The 13,430-nt window shown below is 43.1% G+C and overlaps 1 protein-coding gene across 1 annotated transcript; it reads left to right on the forward strand.

Moving 5' to 3' along the window:
- Positions 1–131: 131 nt before the first annotated feature.
- On the forward strand, positions 132–12,280 carry LOC139459937 (uncharacterized). The gene is made up of 14 exons (XM_071241672.1): positions 132–311; positions 1,588–1,736; positions 2,000–2,092; positions 3,774–3,930; positions 4,204–4,246; positions 4,949–5,107; positions 5,889–5,944; positions 6,445–6,582; positions 9,039–9,210; positions 9,909–10,013; positions 10,344–10,465; positions 11,061–11,154; positions 11,780–11,993; positions 12,165–12,280. Exons 1-14 carry the CDS (start codon positions 133–135, stop codon positions 12,200–12,202), a joined length of 1,719 nt encoding a protein of 572 aa, XP_071097773.1. The 5' UTR covers position 132; the 3' UTR covers positions 12,203–12,280.
- Positions 12,281–13,430: the final 1,150 nt, after the last annotated feature.

Here is a 13,430-nt window from a genome sequence, read left to right on the forward strand (position 1 = left end):
TCAGTGTATCTCGAAATCACAACTGGATAACAGCTTATCTCAGGTCAACTAGAAGTATATTTATTTTTATACCGCGATAAGGATCGGTGTGCCTATCATGCAACACGGGTGCTGGGATTAGGCCTGACAGACATGTTGTCTGTGCTTGTGTTTATCCTAAGCATCACTGGGGCTTGGTGTGCTCTGAATTTATTGCAAGATGGCGATTTCGAGGCTGGGAATCTCACCAGGGCGTGGTCGTGTTCGTCGTGCGACATGACCTTGACACCAGACAGCCACACCGGAGGTCAAAGTGTCAAGGTTCTCAACAGGTAGTCCCCCGGGCTAGACGTACTTGCTCCACTCTGGAGCGATCCTGATCAAGTCAGTGTACCTGTACCAATGTTACTGAGTTTAGGTGAACAATTGACTTGCCCTTGCATGTGTTTGTGACACCGAAGGGGTAGGACACATGCACCTTTTCACGAACACCTGATATTACCACTCATTATTTAAATAGTGATTCATAAATGCATACTTAGGATGAAGACGGAATCACCTACTCGACACTGTGTTCAGCAGCTGCTGAGATTCAAGGTCAAATTGTATGTATTGAAGCAAACGAATGTTCAGCTATTGACACATTAACAGACAAATATATGAGAGCTGACAAGTTCACACATTTGTATTTCCTGTGCGCTTGTGATATATAAACAAATACATTTGCATCCGTCACTAAACACTCTCAATAAAGAGCAAGCAAGTGATGTCACATCAAACGTCATGCAAACAGCGTACAGTCATGCCGATCAATCAGATTCCTCAATGACGTAATGATTGAACTGAGGAAAGGCTGCGGTTGGTGCAAATGTCCCTGAATGATTTACACATGGCCCACACACATCCTACTCCGCGCCATGTTGTTATACAGAGTCACGTGATAATGGACGCGGGATGTCAAGGAATATAATCACGTGACACCGTTACTCCAGTAACATGTTGATCAGCAGATATGTCTAAAACTATGTTCACATCGGACACCTCACTACACCTGTAGTCTTGTTTATCCCCAGCTGGGATGATACGGTTACGAAGAAAGGATGTAAAACAACTAGTTATCAATGAACATTATAATAAGGATGAAACATATTTTCCAAATATAAATAAATTCCATGAACATCAGATACTGCCTATTTTATGTAACAAGTGACCCCTTCCGCCCTGGGTTCACGTGGCCCAGTCCAGTGAGGCATGGTAATTCGCTGTGTAGAGTTGCGTCCCTTTGATTGTGGGTTCGAATCGAGGTTCGCCCGGACTGCTAAAAGTCTGACACCTGCATCACGTCGGGCTTTACTCCAACATTAAGCTGACATGCTGTGTGATATAACTAACTGGGATACTGTCCAAAGCGTTAAACCCAACTCACTCACTCACTCACTCACTGATTGACTGACTGACACACTCACTCACTCACTAACTGACTGACTGACTGACTGACTGACTGACTGACTGACTGACTCACTCACTCATTCACGCACTCACTCACTCACTCACTCACTCACTCACTCACTCACTCACTCACTCACGTATGTTGCCCTCCTTCTCCAGGAAGTTCAAGTACTCTGGTCCCGCCCAGGTGGTCCCCGTGCAGCCCGGACACAGGTACTCCTTCACTGCCTACATCAAGCTGCTGAACCAGCTTCCTGGCCACCTCTACCATGGCGTCAACATCATGATCGACATTGTCCACACAAACGGTATTTGTTTCATTAAATAACCCAGTCGTTCATTATGCCGGTAATGGCAAAAGTTTTGAAATAAAAAAGGGCAATTATTACCCCTTCAAAAGTCACTTGTTGTTTTTATATTGCACGATTCTGTTGCCGATTTTGAATATAGAGATGCTCGGGTACGAAGGAGAGATCCCTTGACTCCCAGTGAAAAACCTTGACGTCTCCAATGTATTTTAAAACCATACAATAGATGCAGTGTGACTTATAAATATAACTTCTATGTTCAGGCAAACATCATTACGACAACATGGGCAAGTCTCCCCACATACAGCTTGGCACGGGGTGGCACCTCATAGGTGGGGACTATCTCATACCTAATGGTAAGTGTGGTAACAAGTCTCCCCACACACAGCTTGGCACAGGGTGGCAACTCATAGGTGGGGACTATCTCATACCTAATGGTAAGTGTGGCAACAAGTCTCCCCACACACAGGGTGGCACCTCATAGGTGGGGACTATCTCATACCTAATGGTAAGTGTGGTAACAAGTCTCCCCACACACAGGGTGGCACCTCATAGGAGGAGACTATCTCATACCTAATGGTAAGTGTGGTAACAAGTCTCCCCACATACAGGGTGGCACCTCATAGGAGGGGACTATCTCATACCTAATGGTAAGTGTGCTAACAAGTCTCCCCACATACAGGGTGGCACCTCATAGGAGGGGACTATCTCATACCTAATGGTAAGTGTGGTAACAAGTCTCCCCACACACAGCTTTGCACAGGGTGGCAACTCATAGGTGGGGACTATCTCATACCTAATGGTAAGTGTGGTAACAAGTCTCCCCACATACAGGGTGGCACCTCATAGGAGGGGACTATCTCATACCTAATGGTAAGTGTGGTAACAAGTCTCCCCACATACAGGGTGGCACCTCATAGGAGGGGACTATCTCATACCTAATGGTAAGTGTGGTAACAAGTCTCCCCACATACAGGGTGGCACCTCATAGGAGGGGACTATCTCATACCTAATGGTAAGTGTGGTAACAAGTCTCCCCACATACAGGGTGGCACCTCATAGGAGGAGACTATCTCATACCTCATGGTAAGTGTGGTAACAAGTCTCCCTACATACAGGGTGGCACCTCATAGGAGGGGACTATCTCATACCTAATGGTAAGTGTGGTAACAAGTCTCCCCACATACAGGGTGGCACCTCATAGGAGGGGACTATCTCATACCTAATGGTAAGTGTTGTAACAAGTCTCCCCACACACAGCTTTGCACAGGGTGGCACCTCATAGGAGGGGACTATCTCATACCTCATTGTAAGTGTTGTAACAAGTCTTAAGTTTGTTTTGTTCATGTTTGGATAAACGTATTTTTATGATTCGATAGACTTGGTTTAATGATATGCCATAAATATATTATAACAAATGTGTTACAGGATACCGAAACACACTTGTACTGTACTATTCGACTAATCCCGCCGTATGGTATGCCACAAGCTCGAGGTATGGCGCACATTATGGTAAAACATATGCAAAGATAGCTTAAAAACCCTTTTTGAACAGCCAGAACCTTTAGTGAACCTTTCACACTGTATGAGAGGGACACTTTAGATGCATCGAACATTTTGGAAAACTCTTGTCAGGCTGATCCTGTACATCCGCAGAGTCTAATCTCTTGCTTACTTTCTATTGCTGATAGTTCTGTGGAGCTGTAAATCTAGAGATAATAAAAATAAATATACAATATATAACGTCAACGCCACAAAAAAACCGAAACAGGCCAAATAGTGATGGAAATTATATGAATGGATCACGGAACCTCATTGATGACACCAGGTGTGAAAGGGTAAACAACAATGGTTAGCATGAAACTCTGGAGGAGGAAGAATATCCCATATATGAACGACAGCCGGTGACTCATCACTGGCAGAACAGGCACTCATAGGCACAGTAAACTGCAAGACTTGTCATATATGATGGTTATTTATTGTAACATTGACAGAAGATATCCTTAAAAATGAAGTAAAGATTTACATCAATTTCAGACACCAAAACCTTTAAGGTGTATATTGAAATCGATCAACCACAAGTCAACTACCTACTTGACTCTGCCACATTTGAGGAAGTACTTCCTCTACACAACTTCCGGTCTGCAGCAGACGACAGGATAGAGAAGCTGAGGAAAGCAAACGTCACAATCAAGTAGGTTTCCATGGTGACTGTTGTGACAGATGTCTGCATGTTTGGTAAACACTGATATGGGTCGATTGCCATTTACAAAGATCAGTGACAAGGTGTGCATTGCCCATGGAGCAAGTTTTTGTACATTTAGAACTGGATACATGTTCAGTATGAAAATATTTATTGAATATTAAGTTTCAAGTATTTCTAAAAAAACGATGACTATTCATGTTAGAACCTACCATAATTCCGACCACACTCGAATGCTTCACTACTTCAATACACCTGTTACAGATTAGCTGGAGCACACATCGACCCAACTGGATTGACTGTTGATGTAAGTTAAGTAAAGTATGAAAAGTAAGGGGACATGTTTGCAGCTTGAAAATGTCAGTTTTTAAATTCATTGTTTATTCAAAACATTGATATGAACGATGGCTCACTGAGAACTGACGACACAGAAGAGAAACACACTATGAGAAAGTCTGTGAACCAAGATGTTATTTTGAATATATACGTTTGTATACATTATATACATCATCTTTATTGAGGACATATTTTCTTCATACCATTGCACATTTTGATGCTTAAAGAATGCAAGAAAATTGAAAAGAAAGAAAGCTCTAGTTCTGGTTCCTTGCCATATTTCTATATGATAAATGTTGCTGTTCTCGTGGATCAAAAAGTGACCTTCCCACTACTCGGACTCCAGATTGCCAGATTGTAAATGGTGCGATTGAGGAGACTTGAAATGTAATCACGACAGTCCCGTCGGTCAGATGTCTGGAGTCCTGCGTCACAATCTATAGCAAGTGCGGTCGGCTTGATTAACCATTGCCTTACACAAAGACATAATTTAACGAATAATATAAACACATCTCGAAATGAAGCTTAAAAATAATTCACTCAGGACAGACAATTCATAATGACCCTATCTCGTTGGCTAGACAATACAGTTGACAACATAACAGAATTCATATAAGACTGTCAATACCGGAGTATTAAAACAGATTACACTGAAGTTATGTTTGATACTCAGCTGGAGCAGACATACAGCGAGTTCATCATCGCCTCAGCTATAGATGCCAAGATGATAGTGGACCCCAGTTACAAGAAGTACCAGGACTTCTTCTACCAGAACTTTGAGTGGGGGCTGCCTTCTAATGCTCTCAAGTGGATAGGCACTGAACACGTTGAGGTAGAGCCCCAATACAGAAGCCTTCCTAGATAACACCCAGAAATCTGGAAACCACTGCATTCAACTTCCTGTTGAATGAACTTGAGGTTATCAGATTATGAAAATCATATTTCTGTTCCAATCGTTTGTGTCATGTGGCATTGTTTCATAATTATATTTGAGAAAAAAACCATAAATGTTTTTCACATGTTAATGTTGTATTCACTTTTATCGTACCCTTATTTGATAGGCATTACTTAGAAGTTGGCGGATGACAAGATAGACACATTTTTTTATGGATAACAACTTCTTTAATAAAAAGCGACGTTTCGGTATAGATCGGTATAGCTTGACAACGGTATAAGGATCTATACCGAAACGTCGCTTTTTACAGTATTAAAGAAGTTGTTATCCATAAAAAATTGTGTCTATCTTGTTTATCGTACCCATGAAAGAATCTTGCTATATGATTGGTCAGTTGTAAAAGCCCATACAAAATGGCTGACGAAATTGTCTGTAGATGTGGCTTTTTCTGATCAAATGTCATGCTGTTCACGGTTTGCGCTACCATTCCGAAGATCCAATGGTGGTGGTATGACTGATGTTGTCATACAGACATATGTCATCCTGTTTACGGTTTGTGCTACCACATTGAAGGTCCGATGGTGGTGACAAGGCAGATGTCGTTGTCATACAGACATATGTCATCCTGTTTACGGTTTGCGCTTCCACAATGAAGGTCCGATGGTGGTGGTATGACTGATGTAGTTGACACATGTCAGGGAAATATTTCTTTTCACAGGGACATCCTCACTACTCCGTCCCCTTCGCTGCCGTGGACGCCCTTCTCAAGCATGGGTACGTCCTGGCTGCTGCAGTAGTTGCAGGGCACTATGGGTTCGGTATAACGATCTTTATGGTCTGTTAGCTGTTATGATGGCTGTGATAGAGGTTCATAAACACATGCTCATGATATAGTCGGATTCGTAAATAGACTCTGCTTTTAGCAAAGATTTCTTATCATTATGATAAAGGTTTTGTCCATTTTATATCTTTGAAAGAAGCAGCAATTATTGTTATGGCATGTGCACTTATCTGTAAAACACCTGTTGTCAATATCATCTCTCCAATGATTTAAATTTTATTTATTCTTGTTTCATACGTGCATGAGTACGTCACGTCTGACCTTGATTATGTGTGGACCTTTGCGTATGGTTACAGATGGGTAAGGAGGGGATGTTTTGAAGGAATTTATTTCGCTCACTTTGAAAGTGCGTCGTTATACGAAAACATTAAGGCAATTCGCCAAATCATTTCCGATAAACGTTGGTTCTATGCATGTCAGGATTGTGTTCCAGAAAGAAGGTGAAAGGTCATAACATATTTTGGGATGTAAAGAAGTTCGTTCCTACATGGCAGTACAACAAGTCTGCGACTGACCTGAAGTCTCTGATGGCGAAACGAATCCAGGAGGTTGTAGGGGGCCTGAAGGGGAAGTAAGTTGTGAGGCTGTATCCCATTCTGTTCCTCTTGGGTGTTCACTGGTGCCATTGTGGCTGACTTTCTGCATTTCCTGTGCCTGTGTTACTAGCCTGTTCTCTGTGTGTGACACCTCTCTCTTACTCCATACCCTGTCCTATGTCTGTGTTACTAACCTGTTCTCGGTGTGTGACACCTCTCTCTTACTCCATACCCTGTCCTATATCTGTGTCACTAACCTGTTCTCTGTGTGTGACACCTCTCTCTTACTCCATACCCCGTCCTATGTCTGTGACACTAACCTGTTCTCTGCGTGTGACACCTCTCTCTTACTCAATACCCTGTCCTATGTCTGTGTTACTAACCTGTTCTCTGTGTGTGACACCTCTCTCTTACTCCATACCCTGTCCTATGTCTGTGTTACTAACCTGTTCTCTGTGTGTGACACCTCTCTCTTGTACTCCATACCCTGTCCTATGTCTGTGTTACTAATCTGTTCTCTGTGTGTAACACCTCTCTCTTGTACTCCATACCCCGTCCTATGTCTGTGTTACTAACCTGTTCTCTGTGTGTGACACCTCTCTCTTGTACTCCATACCCCGTCCTATGTCTGTGTTACTAACCTGTTCTCTGTGTGTGACACCTCTCTCTTGTACTCCATACCCTGTCCTATGTCTGTGTTACTAATCTGTTCTCTGTGTGTGACACCTCTCTTGTACTCCATACCCTGTCCTATATCTGTGTTATTGACCTGTTCTCTGTGTGTGACACCTCTCTCTTGTACTCCATACCCCTTCCTATGTCTGTGTTACTAACCTGTTCTCTGTGTGTGACACCTCTCTCTTGTACTCCATACCCTGTCCTATATCTGTGTTATTGACCTGTTCTCTGTGTGTGACACCTCTCTCTTACTCCATACCCTGTCCTATGTCTGTGTTACTAACCTGTTCTCTGTGTGTGACACCTCTCTCTTGTACTCCATACCCCGTCCTATGTCTGTGTTATTGACCTGTTCTCTGTGTGTGACACCTCTCTCTTACTCCATACCCTGTCCTATGTCTGTGTTACTAATCTGTTCTCTGTGTGTGACACCTCTCTTGTACTCCATACCCTGTCCTATATCTGTGTTATTGACCTGTTCTCGGTGTGTGACACCTCTCTCTTACTCCATACCCTGTCCTATGTCTGTGTTACTAATCTGTTCTCTGTGTGTGACACCTCTCTTGTACTCCATACCCTGTCCTATATCTGTGTTATTGACCTGTTCTCTGTGTGTGACACCTCTCTCTTACTCCATACCCTGTCCTATGTCTGTGTTACTAATCTGTTCTCTGTGTGTGACACCTCTCTTGTACTCCATACCCTGTCCTATATCTGTGTTATTGGCCTGTTCTCTGTGTGTGACACCTCTCTCTTACTCCATACCCTGTCCTATGTCTGTGTTACTAATCTGTTCTCTGTGTGTGACACCTCTCTTGTACTCCATACCCTGTCCTATATCTGTGTTATTGACCTGTTCTCTGTGTGTGACACCTCTCTCTTACTCCATACCCTGTCCTCCCATTACAACCACTTATACTTCTGGCTCAACTGTCTGACTGTCTGTGGTTTGCATTTTCGCCCGCCTCTGGATACAGCTTTTGTCCGGAGAGAGGAAGGTCATATCACAAGACGTCACAAGATGGTACTTGATCTTACCCTGCCTGGCGTTCGGCATTAAAGGGATGACCAATGAGTCTGAGTCAGTACACTGTGTCTGAGTGGAGTATCCATGTTTAACGGCGACGTGGTATCTGTCTGTTAGCATCAACACCGGTAAAAACACGTACTAGCACGCACACGCACACACGTACATTATTTTACACCCACCTCTTATTTTAGGAAATAAACGACGAGTGGGAGTTGTTTATGTTACAATAAAATGCTGCAAGAAGAATAAACCATGATGGTCGAAGCAGTGTACATGACGTACAGCCTCTTTAAGGATGTTGATCAAATTACAAGCTTTTAAAATATTTACCCAAATTTTAATAATGATGACTTCCTGAATAGAATCCGACCTCGGAAATGTCGGACAAGTCCCTTTTACGGACTAATGAATTACGTTTGGTATTTTGGTTTTGGCATATTCTCACAATCCTCACATCGATTATCTGTACCCTTTCTCCAAATACCTATTGCCATCTCTCCCACTTTTGGATGCGATCGTTCGGCCACTGCATTTTCTGCGTAGACCCGCTACGTATATGGGAACAATTTACTAGACACTTCTCTCCCAAAAATAACGTCGTCCAATTGATGATTTATCAAGTTGCGATCGCATATTCGAATCTCCAGAAATGCCGTCATGATAGAACAATGTTTTATTTAGAAAAAAACACACACTTCGTTCTTCATTGGTCTTTGGGTTTATCCCGTACAGCTATCTGTAGTTATCTTATATAAGTGTACACGTGACTGTCTGTGTCCCCAGGCTCCAACACTGGGACGTCAACAACGAGAACCTACACGGGGACTTCTACGAGCAGAAACTCAAAGATCCCAACATCACCATGTGGATGTTCAGAGAGACACACAAAGCTGATCCAGCGGCCAAACTCTTCCTCAACGACTACAACATCGTCAACAGCCATTACGACACATTCGTATGTATTGATTAAAGGCAGAGTTTGGCTTGTTTCCCTGTTTGATACAGGAGACACGTAAACACTTAAACAAAAGAATAGAGACACAATACTATTCTGTTACAATCTGATGTATAGGAAATGACAAATGACTGATGTGGAGAGCATCTATATTTGAGACAAGCCACCAAATGACTGATGTGGAGAGCATCTATATTTGAGACAAGCCACAGCTTCACATCTGTTCTAAACCTAAAACAATGTCTAACATGCGATTCTGTTTGGAGAGTGAGAGACTAACTATATAGTAGCATGCTTTGCTTAGATGTTAAAGCGTTCGCTCGTCGCGCCGAAGACCCGGGGTCGATTCCCGACATTGGTATAATGTGTGAAACCAATTTCTGGTGTACCCCGCTGTGATATCGCTGAAATATTGCTAAAAGCGGCGTAAAACCATACTCACTCACTCACTCGTTGTTCAGTGGTCCATTCATATAATTCCCACAGCTGTTTGCCCTTTACGCCAAGTAGAAAATCTTGGCTGATTATTCTATTTCATTGACAATTTATATATTAGACTTGTCAATGTAGATGCTTTGTATATTCATTACTAATCTGCGTTTTTAGGCGTACCTGGAAAATAGAAATTTCCCCCAAAAGATATTTTGGGTGATTTACATGTAGAGTATACTCAAAGTCACACCATCCATATTTTGTAGGCGTTCCTGGACCAAGCAACGACTTTCAAGAAGTCTGGAGTTCCTGTTGGTGGTATTGGAATACAGAGTCATATGACGCCACCAGTTGACATTGCTGCTGTCAAGGTCAGTCAGTTTGGTAGATGCTGCTTAATCTAATCATCATCTGACATGTCCGCGTATAGGTACTAATAAAATCCTTCAGTACTAATCGAGTTTGGGATTTGACGTGTGACTAAACAGTATTATTACAACAGAATTGTGGTTGGGGACACCCAAAATAGGCACGAGAAATTGTACTAGGTGGTGAAGTTCTTGACCGCTGACAAGCTTTTTAACCTGTATCATTACTAGCGATGGGGTATGGGAAATTACAGATATTATAACAACAGATGAGTACCTATGTCTGTGTCTGTGTATATATCTCTGTATGTATCCATGTCTCTGTGTCTACAGTTCCGTCTGGACCAGGTGGCCAAGGCAGGTCTTCCCATCGTGATCACAGAGCTGGATGTGGACACAGCAGACGAGCAGGAGAAGGCTCGTATCTACGAGGACCTCTACCGCCTCTACTACAGGTGGGGACGTACAAACTGACATGTCAGACCTCCTATGTAGGACCTCTACCGCCCGTACTACAGGTGGGGACGTTCAACCTGACATGTCTGCCCTTCCCATGTAGGACTTCTACTACAGGTGGGGACGTTTGACCTGACATGTCTGCCCTTCCCATGTAGGACTTCTACTACAGGTGGGGACGTTTGACCTGACATGTCTGCCCTTCCCATGTAGGACTTCTACTACAGGTGGGGACATGTCCAACCTTCCCATGTAGGGACTCTACCGCCTCTACTACAGGTGGGGACGTTGAACCTGACATGTCCGACCTTCCCATGAAGGTTACCAATACGTAGGTCTCACTTTACCAGCTTGTTTGATCCGTAATACAGTCTTATAAGTTTAAAACTTAAGGCTTTTATTTGAATTTGCGAGTTTCGATATGAAACCACAGTACCTGCACATAGTCTCCGAGCAGTCCAGTCCGACACGTCACTGTCATTGCTGCAGATCTCTGAAACACGTCTGTGGAATCGCTAACGCACTCTGATGCAGAACCCAGACCCAGACTGTATATTGTAAACTGTAAGTCCAGTATGTAATGCTCTCCTACAGTCATCCCGCCGTCGAGGGAGTCGTTCAGTGGCACTTCTGGAGTGGGAGGACTTGGAAGCCTGAGGCAGTGCTGGCGGAGGGACCAAATATCACTGTAGGTCAAAGTCAAAGCATTGTAGGTCAGCCCTAAGTGTAGGTCCGGGTCTGTGATGGCGTGAAACGTTAGATGGTCACTTGGCAGTGTAGGTCGACTTGGTTTGGAGATGAAATTGTTGGCAGAATGAGTCGCCTTATCTCTATGCATACTGTGTCTGAGTGGGGCGTTCATGTTAAACTGCAGCATGCTTTCAGTGGGCTAGCACTATACATTTGCATCAGCCCGGACTAGTACAAGCAGCCTCCGCCACACACACACGTGCATGCACGTCGCTATATAAGTGCAATAATCTTGGACGCGACGTTAAACCCCATTTCACCTCACCTCACATTGGGTGGACTGGAAGAGTAAGGTCAACTGTGACCTGACCTACTGGAGAAAAAAATGTGCTGACATAATTGAATAACACAAAATTATTATCTCTGATAACAGAATGAACATCCGTCAGTAACTGAATTAATTTATTTACTTCGTGACTATAAATAAAGGCCCTATGCAAATAAGTGAAAACAAGGGATATCAGTTCCGTTAAACACCTCGAAAACAAATAAATAACAAATAAATAAAGATTGTTTCGTAGTTCATCTTCATATTCGTAGATTGTAACTTTTCACGTTCACAGGCGAACGCTGCAGGCAGGATAGTTCGCCAGCTCGTATGGGGAGACTGGAGGACCAATCAGACACTCCCGATATCACATGACCGTGATTTGCACGTGCGGGCCTTCAAGGGAGAGTACAAGCTGAGGGTGAAGCATCATGGGAAGGTTATCCGCGAGGAGGACTTCACCCTGGGGCAGGCGGGTGTGGATCTGACGGTGTCTCTCAGCGGATCAGGTGAGTTATCTCGTCACTCTCTATAGTCATCGATTTGTGTTTGCGCTTTTCAAACACAGCAATTTGATAAATAAGAACTTCATAACAGTAACGTTTCTTAGTAACATTTCTTATTGTTGCTTTCTGTTTTAAGAAGCATTTAACGAGGACTCAATCTTGTGTATATTTCAGGAACAAGTCCCCAGGTGTCCCAGGTGATAATTGGGTAAACACCTGCACAGGTGTCCTGCTCGTCATCTCACTGGTACTGTCATCCCTCAGTGATGTGATTCCCTGAATAAACACATTTACAGTATTTGTTTTAACTTTGTCACATGGAGGACCGACCATTTGATAGTTGGTATGTTCAGGGGTGGTTGAGGGAAGGAAGGGGGGGATTCCGAAATCATTTGAAAACAATTATCTAATCTCGACACATCATCCCATAATGACTACGAAGCTTTCGCTTATCCGTTATCCTAGACTGTACAATCAGATGTTATTGGAACTCATTACACTGAAAATAAATATACAATTTAATTTTGAAGGACATGCTCAGAACATACTCATTATCTGATGTTGTGTTATTCTTATTGCACACTGATCAGTACGATGGCAAAAGTATGTTAAACACCACATCGACGCGAATAGCTGCAAGATTGCTGATGCGGCGTCAAGCAAAAGTTACTCACTCACTCGTTATACACAATATTGGAACAAAGGTTTTTCAATCACCAGAGCGTCATATTTCGTTTGCAGGTGATCGTGGAAAACAAATAGATAACAAAGTGTACGGTGAAGTGTACGGGACAAAATAACATAGTGGTTAAAAATATTCTCATTTGTGGTAATTTGGATTTCAATTATTCCGCCACGACTGAGTATCATGGTTGAGAGATGTACACAAGGAGGTCTTGTGCTGTCATGTTCCTTCTGCCTACAAGAAAGGATAAAACATGCGGATGCCATTGAGGTACAGAGTTATTCCATGCAATACAACAAGGTAAAGCCTTTCTCTTCTCTTGACATTAAACTTCATCTGACATAAGTCGCATGCGTATCTTCAAAGCGTTCAAGTCCTCATCCTTTGCTCTGTAATGTTCTAGGACTTCGGTTTAATAATCTACACGATCTATTAACCAGTTATGCGGCATTTCAACCTCACTTATCAATCAGTCCATCCGTTCATCCACGTGTCTTCCTAACACTCCCATCTTGGTGAATATATAAAGACTCCCGTTCTGCAGCTTGCTTTCGTCGTCAAGCCCTGTTCACATTATGACCTGGCCTCAAACCACAGTTAACCCCCCTAAGATTTACCATGAACTGGAGTGAGTGAGTGAGTTTGGTTAAACGCCGCTTTTACCAGTATTCCAGTTATATCACGGCGTGTCAGCTTAATGTGGGAGGAAAGCCCGAAGTGATGCAGGTCTCAGACGTTTACAACCCACGACCACG

The sequence above is a fragment of the Haliotis cracherodii genome, unplaced genomic scaffold (assembly GCF_022045235.1).
Source record: "Haliotis cracherodii isolate W230 unplaced genomic scaffold, xgHalCrac1.p SCAF_13, whole genome shotgun sequence".
Classification (NCBI taxonomy): Eukaryota; Metazoa; Mollusca; class Gastropoda; order Lepetellida; family Haliotidae; genus Haliotis; species Haliotis cracherodii.

Excerpts from the sequence above, each read along its gene's own strand:
- LOC139459937 (XM_071241672.1), top strand. The coding sequence starts at position 133 with ATGTTGTCTGTGCTTGTGTTTATCCTAAGCATCACTGGGGCTTGGTGT. Across the intron at positions 312-1,587 it reads AGTGTCAAGGTTCTCAACAG|GAAGTTCAAGTACTCTGGTC; the intron begins GTAGTCCCCCGG and ends CTCCTTCTCCAG. Across the intron at positions 5,945-6,444 it reads GACGCCCTTCTCAAGCATGG|AAAGAAGGTGAAAGGTCATA; the intron begins GTACGTCCTGGC and ends ATTGTGTTCCAG.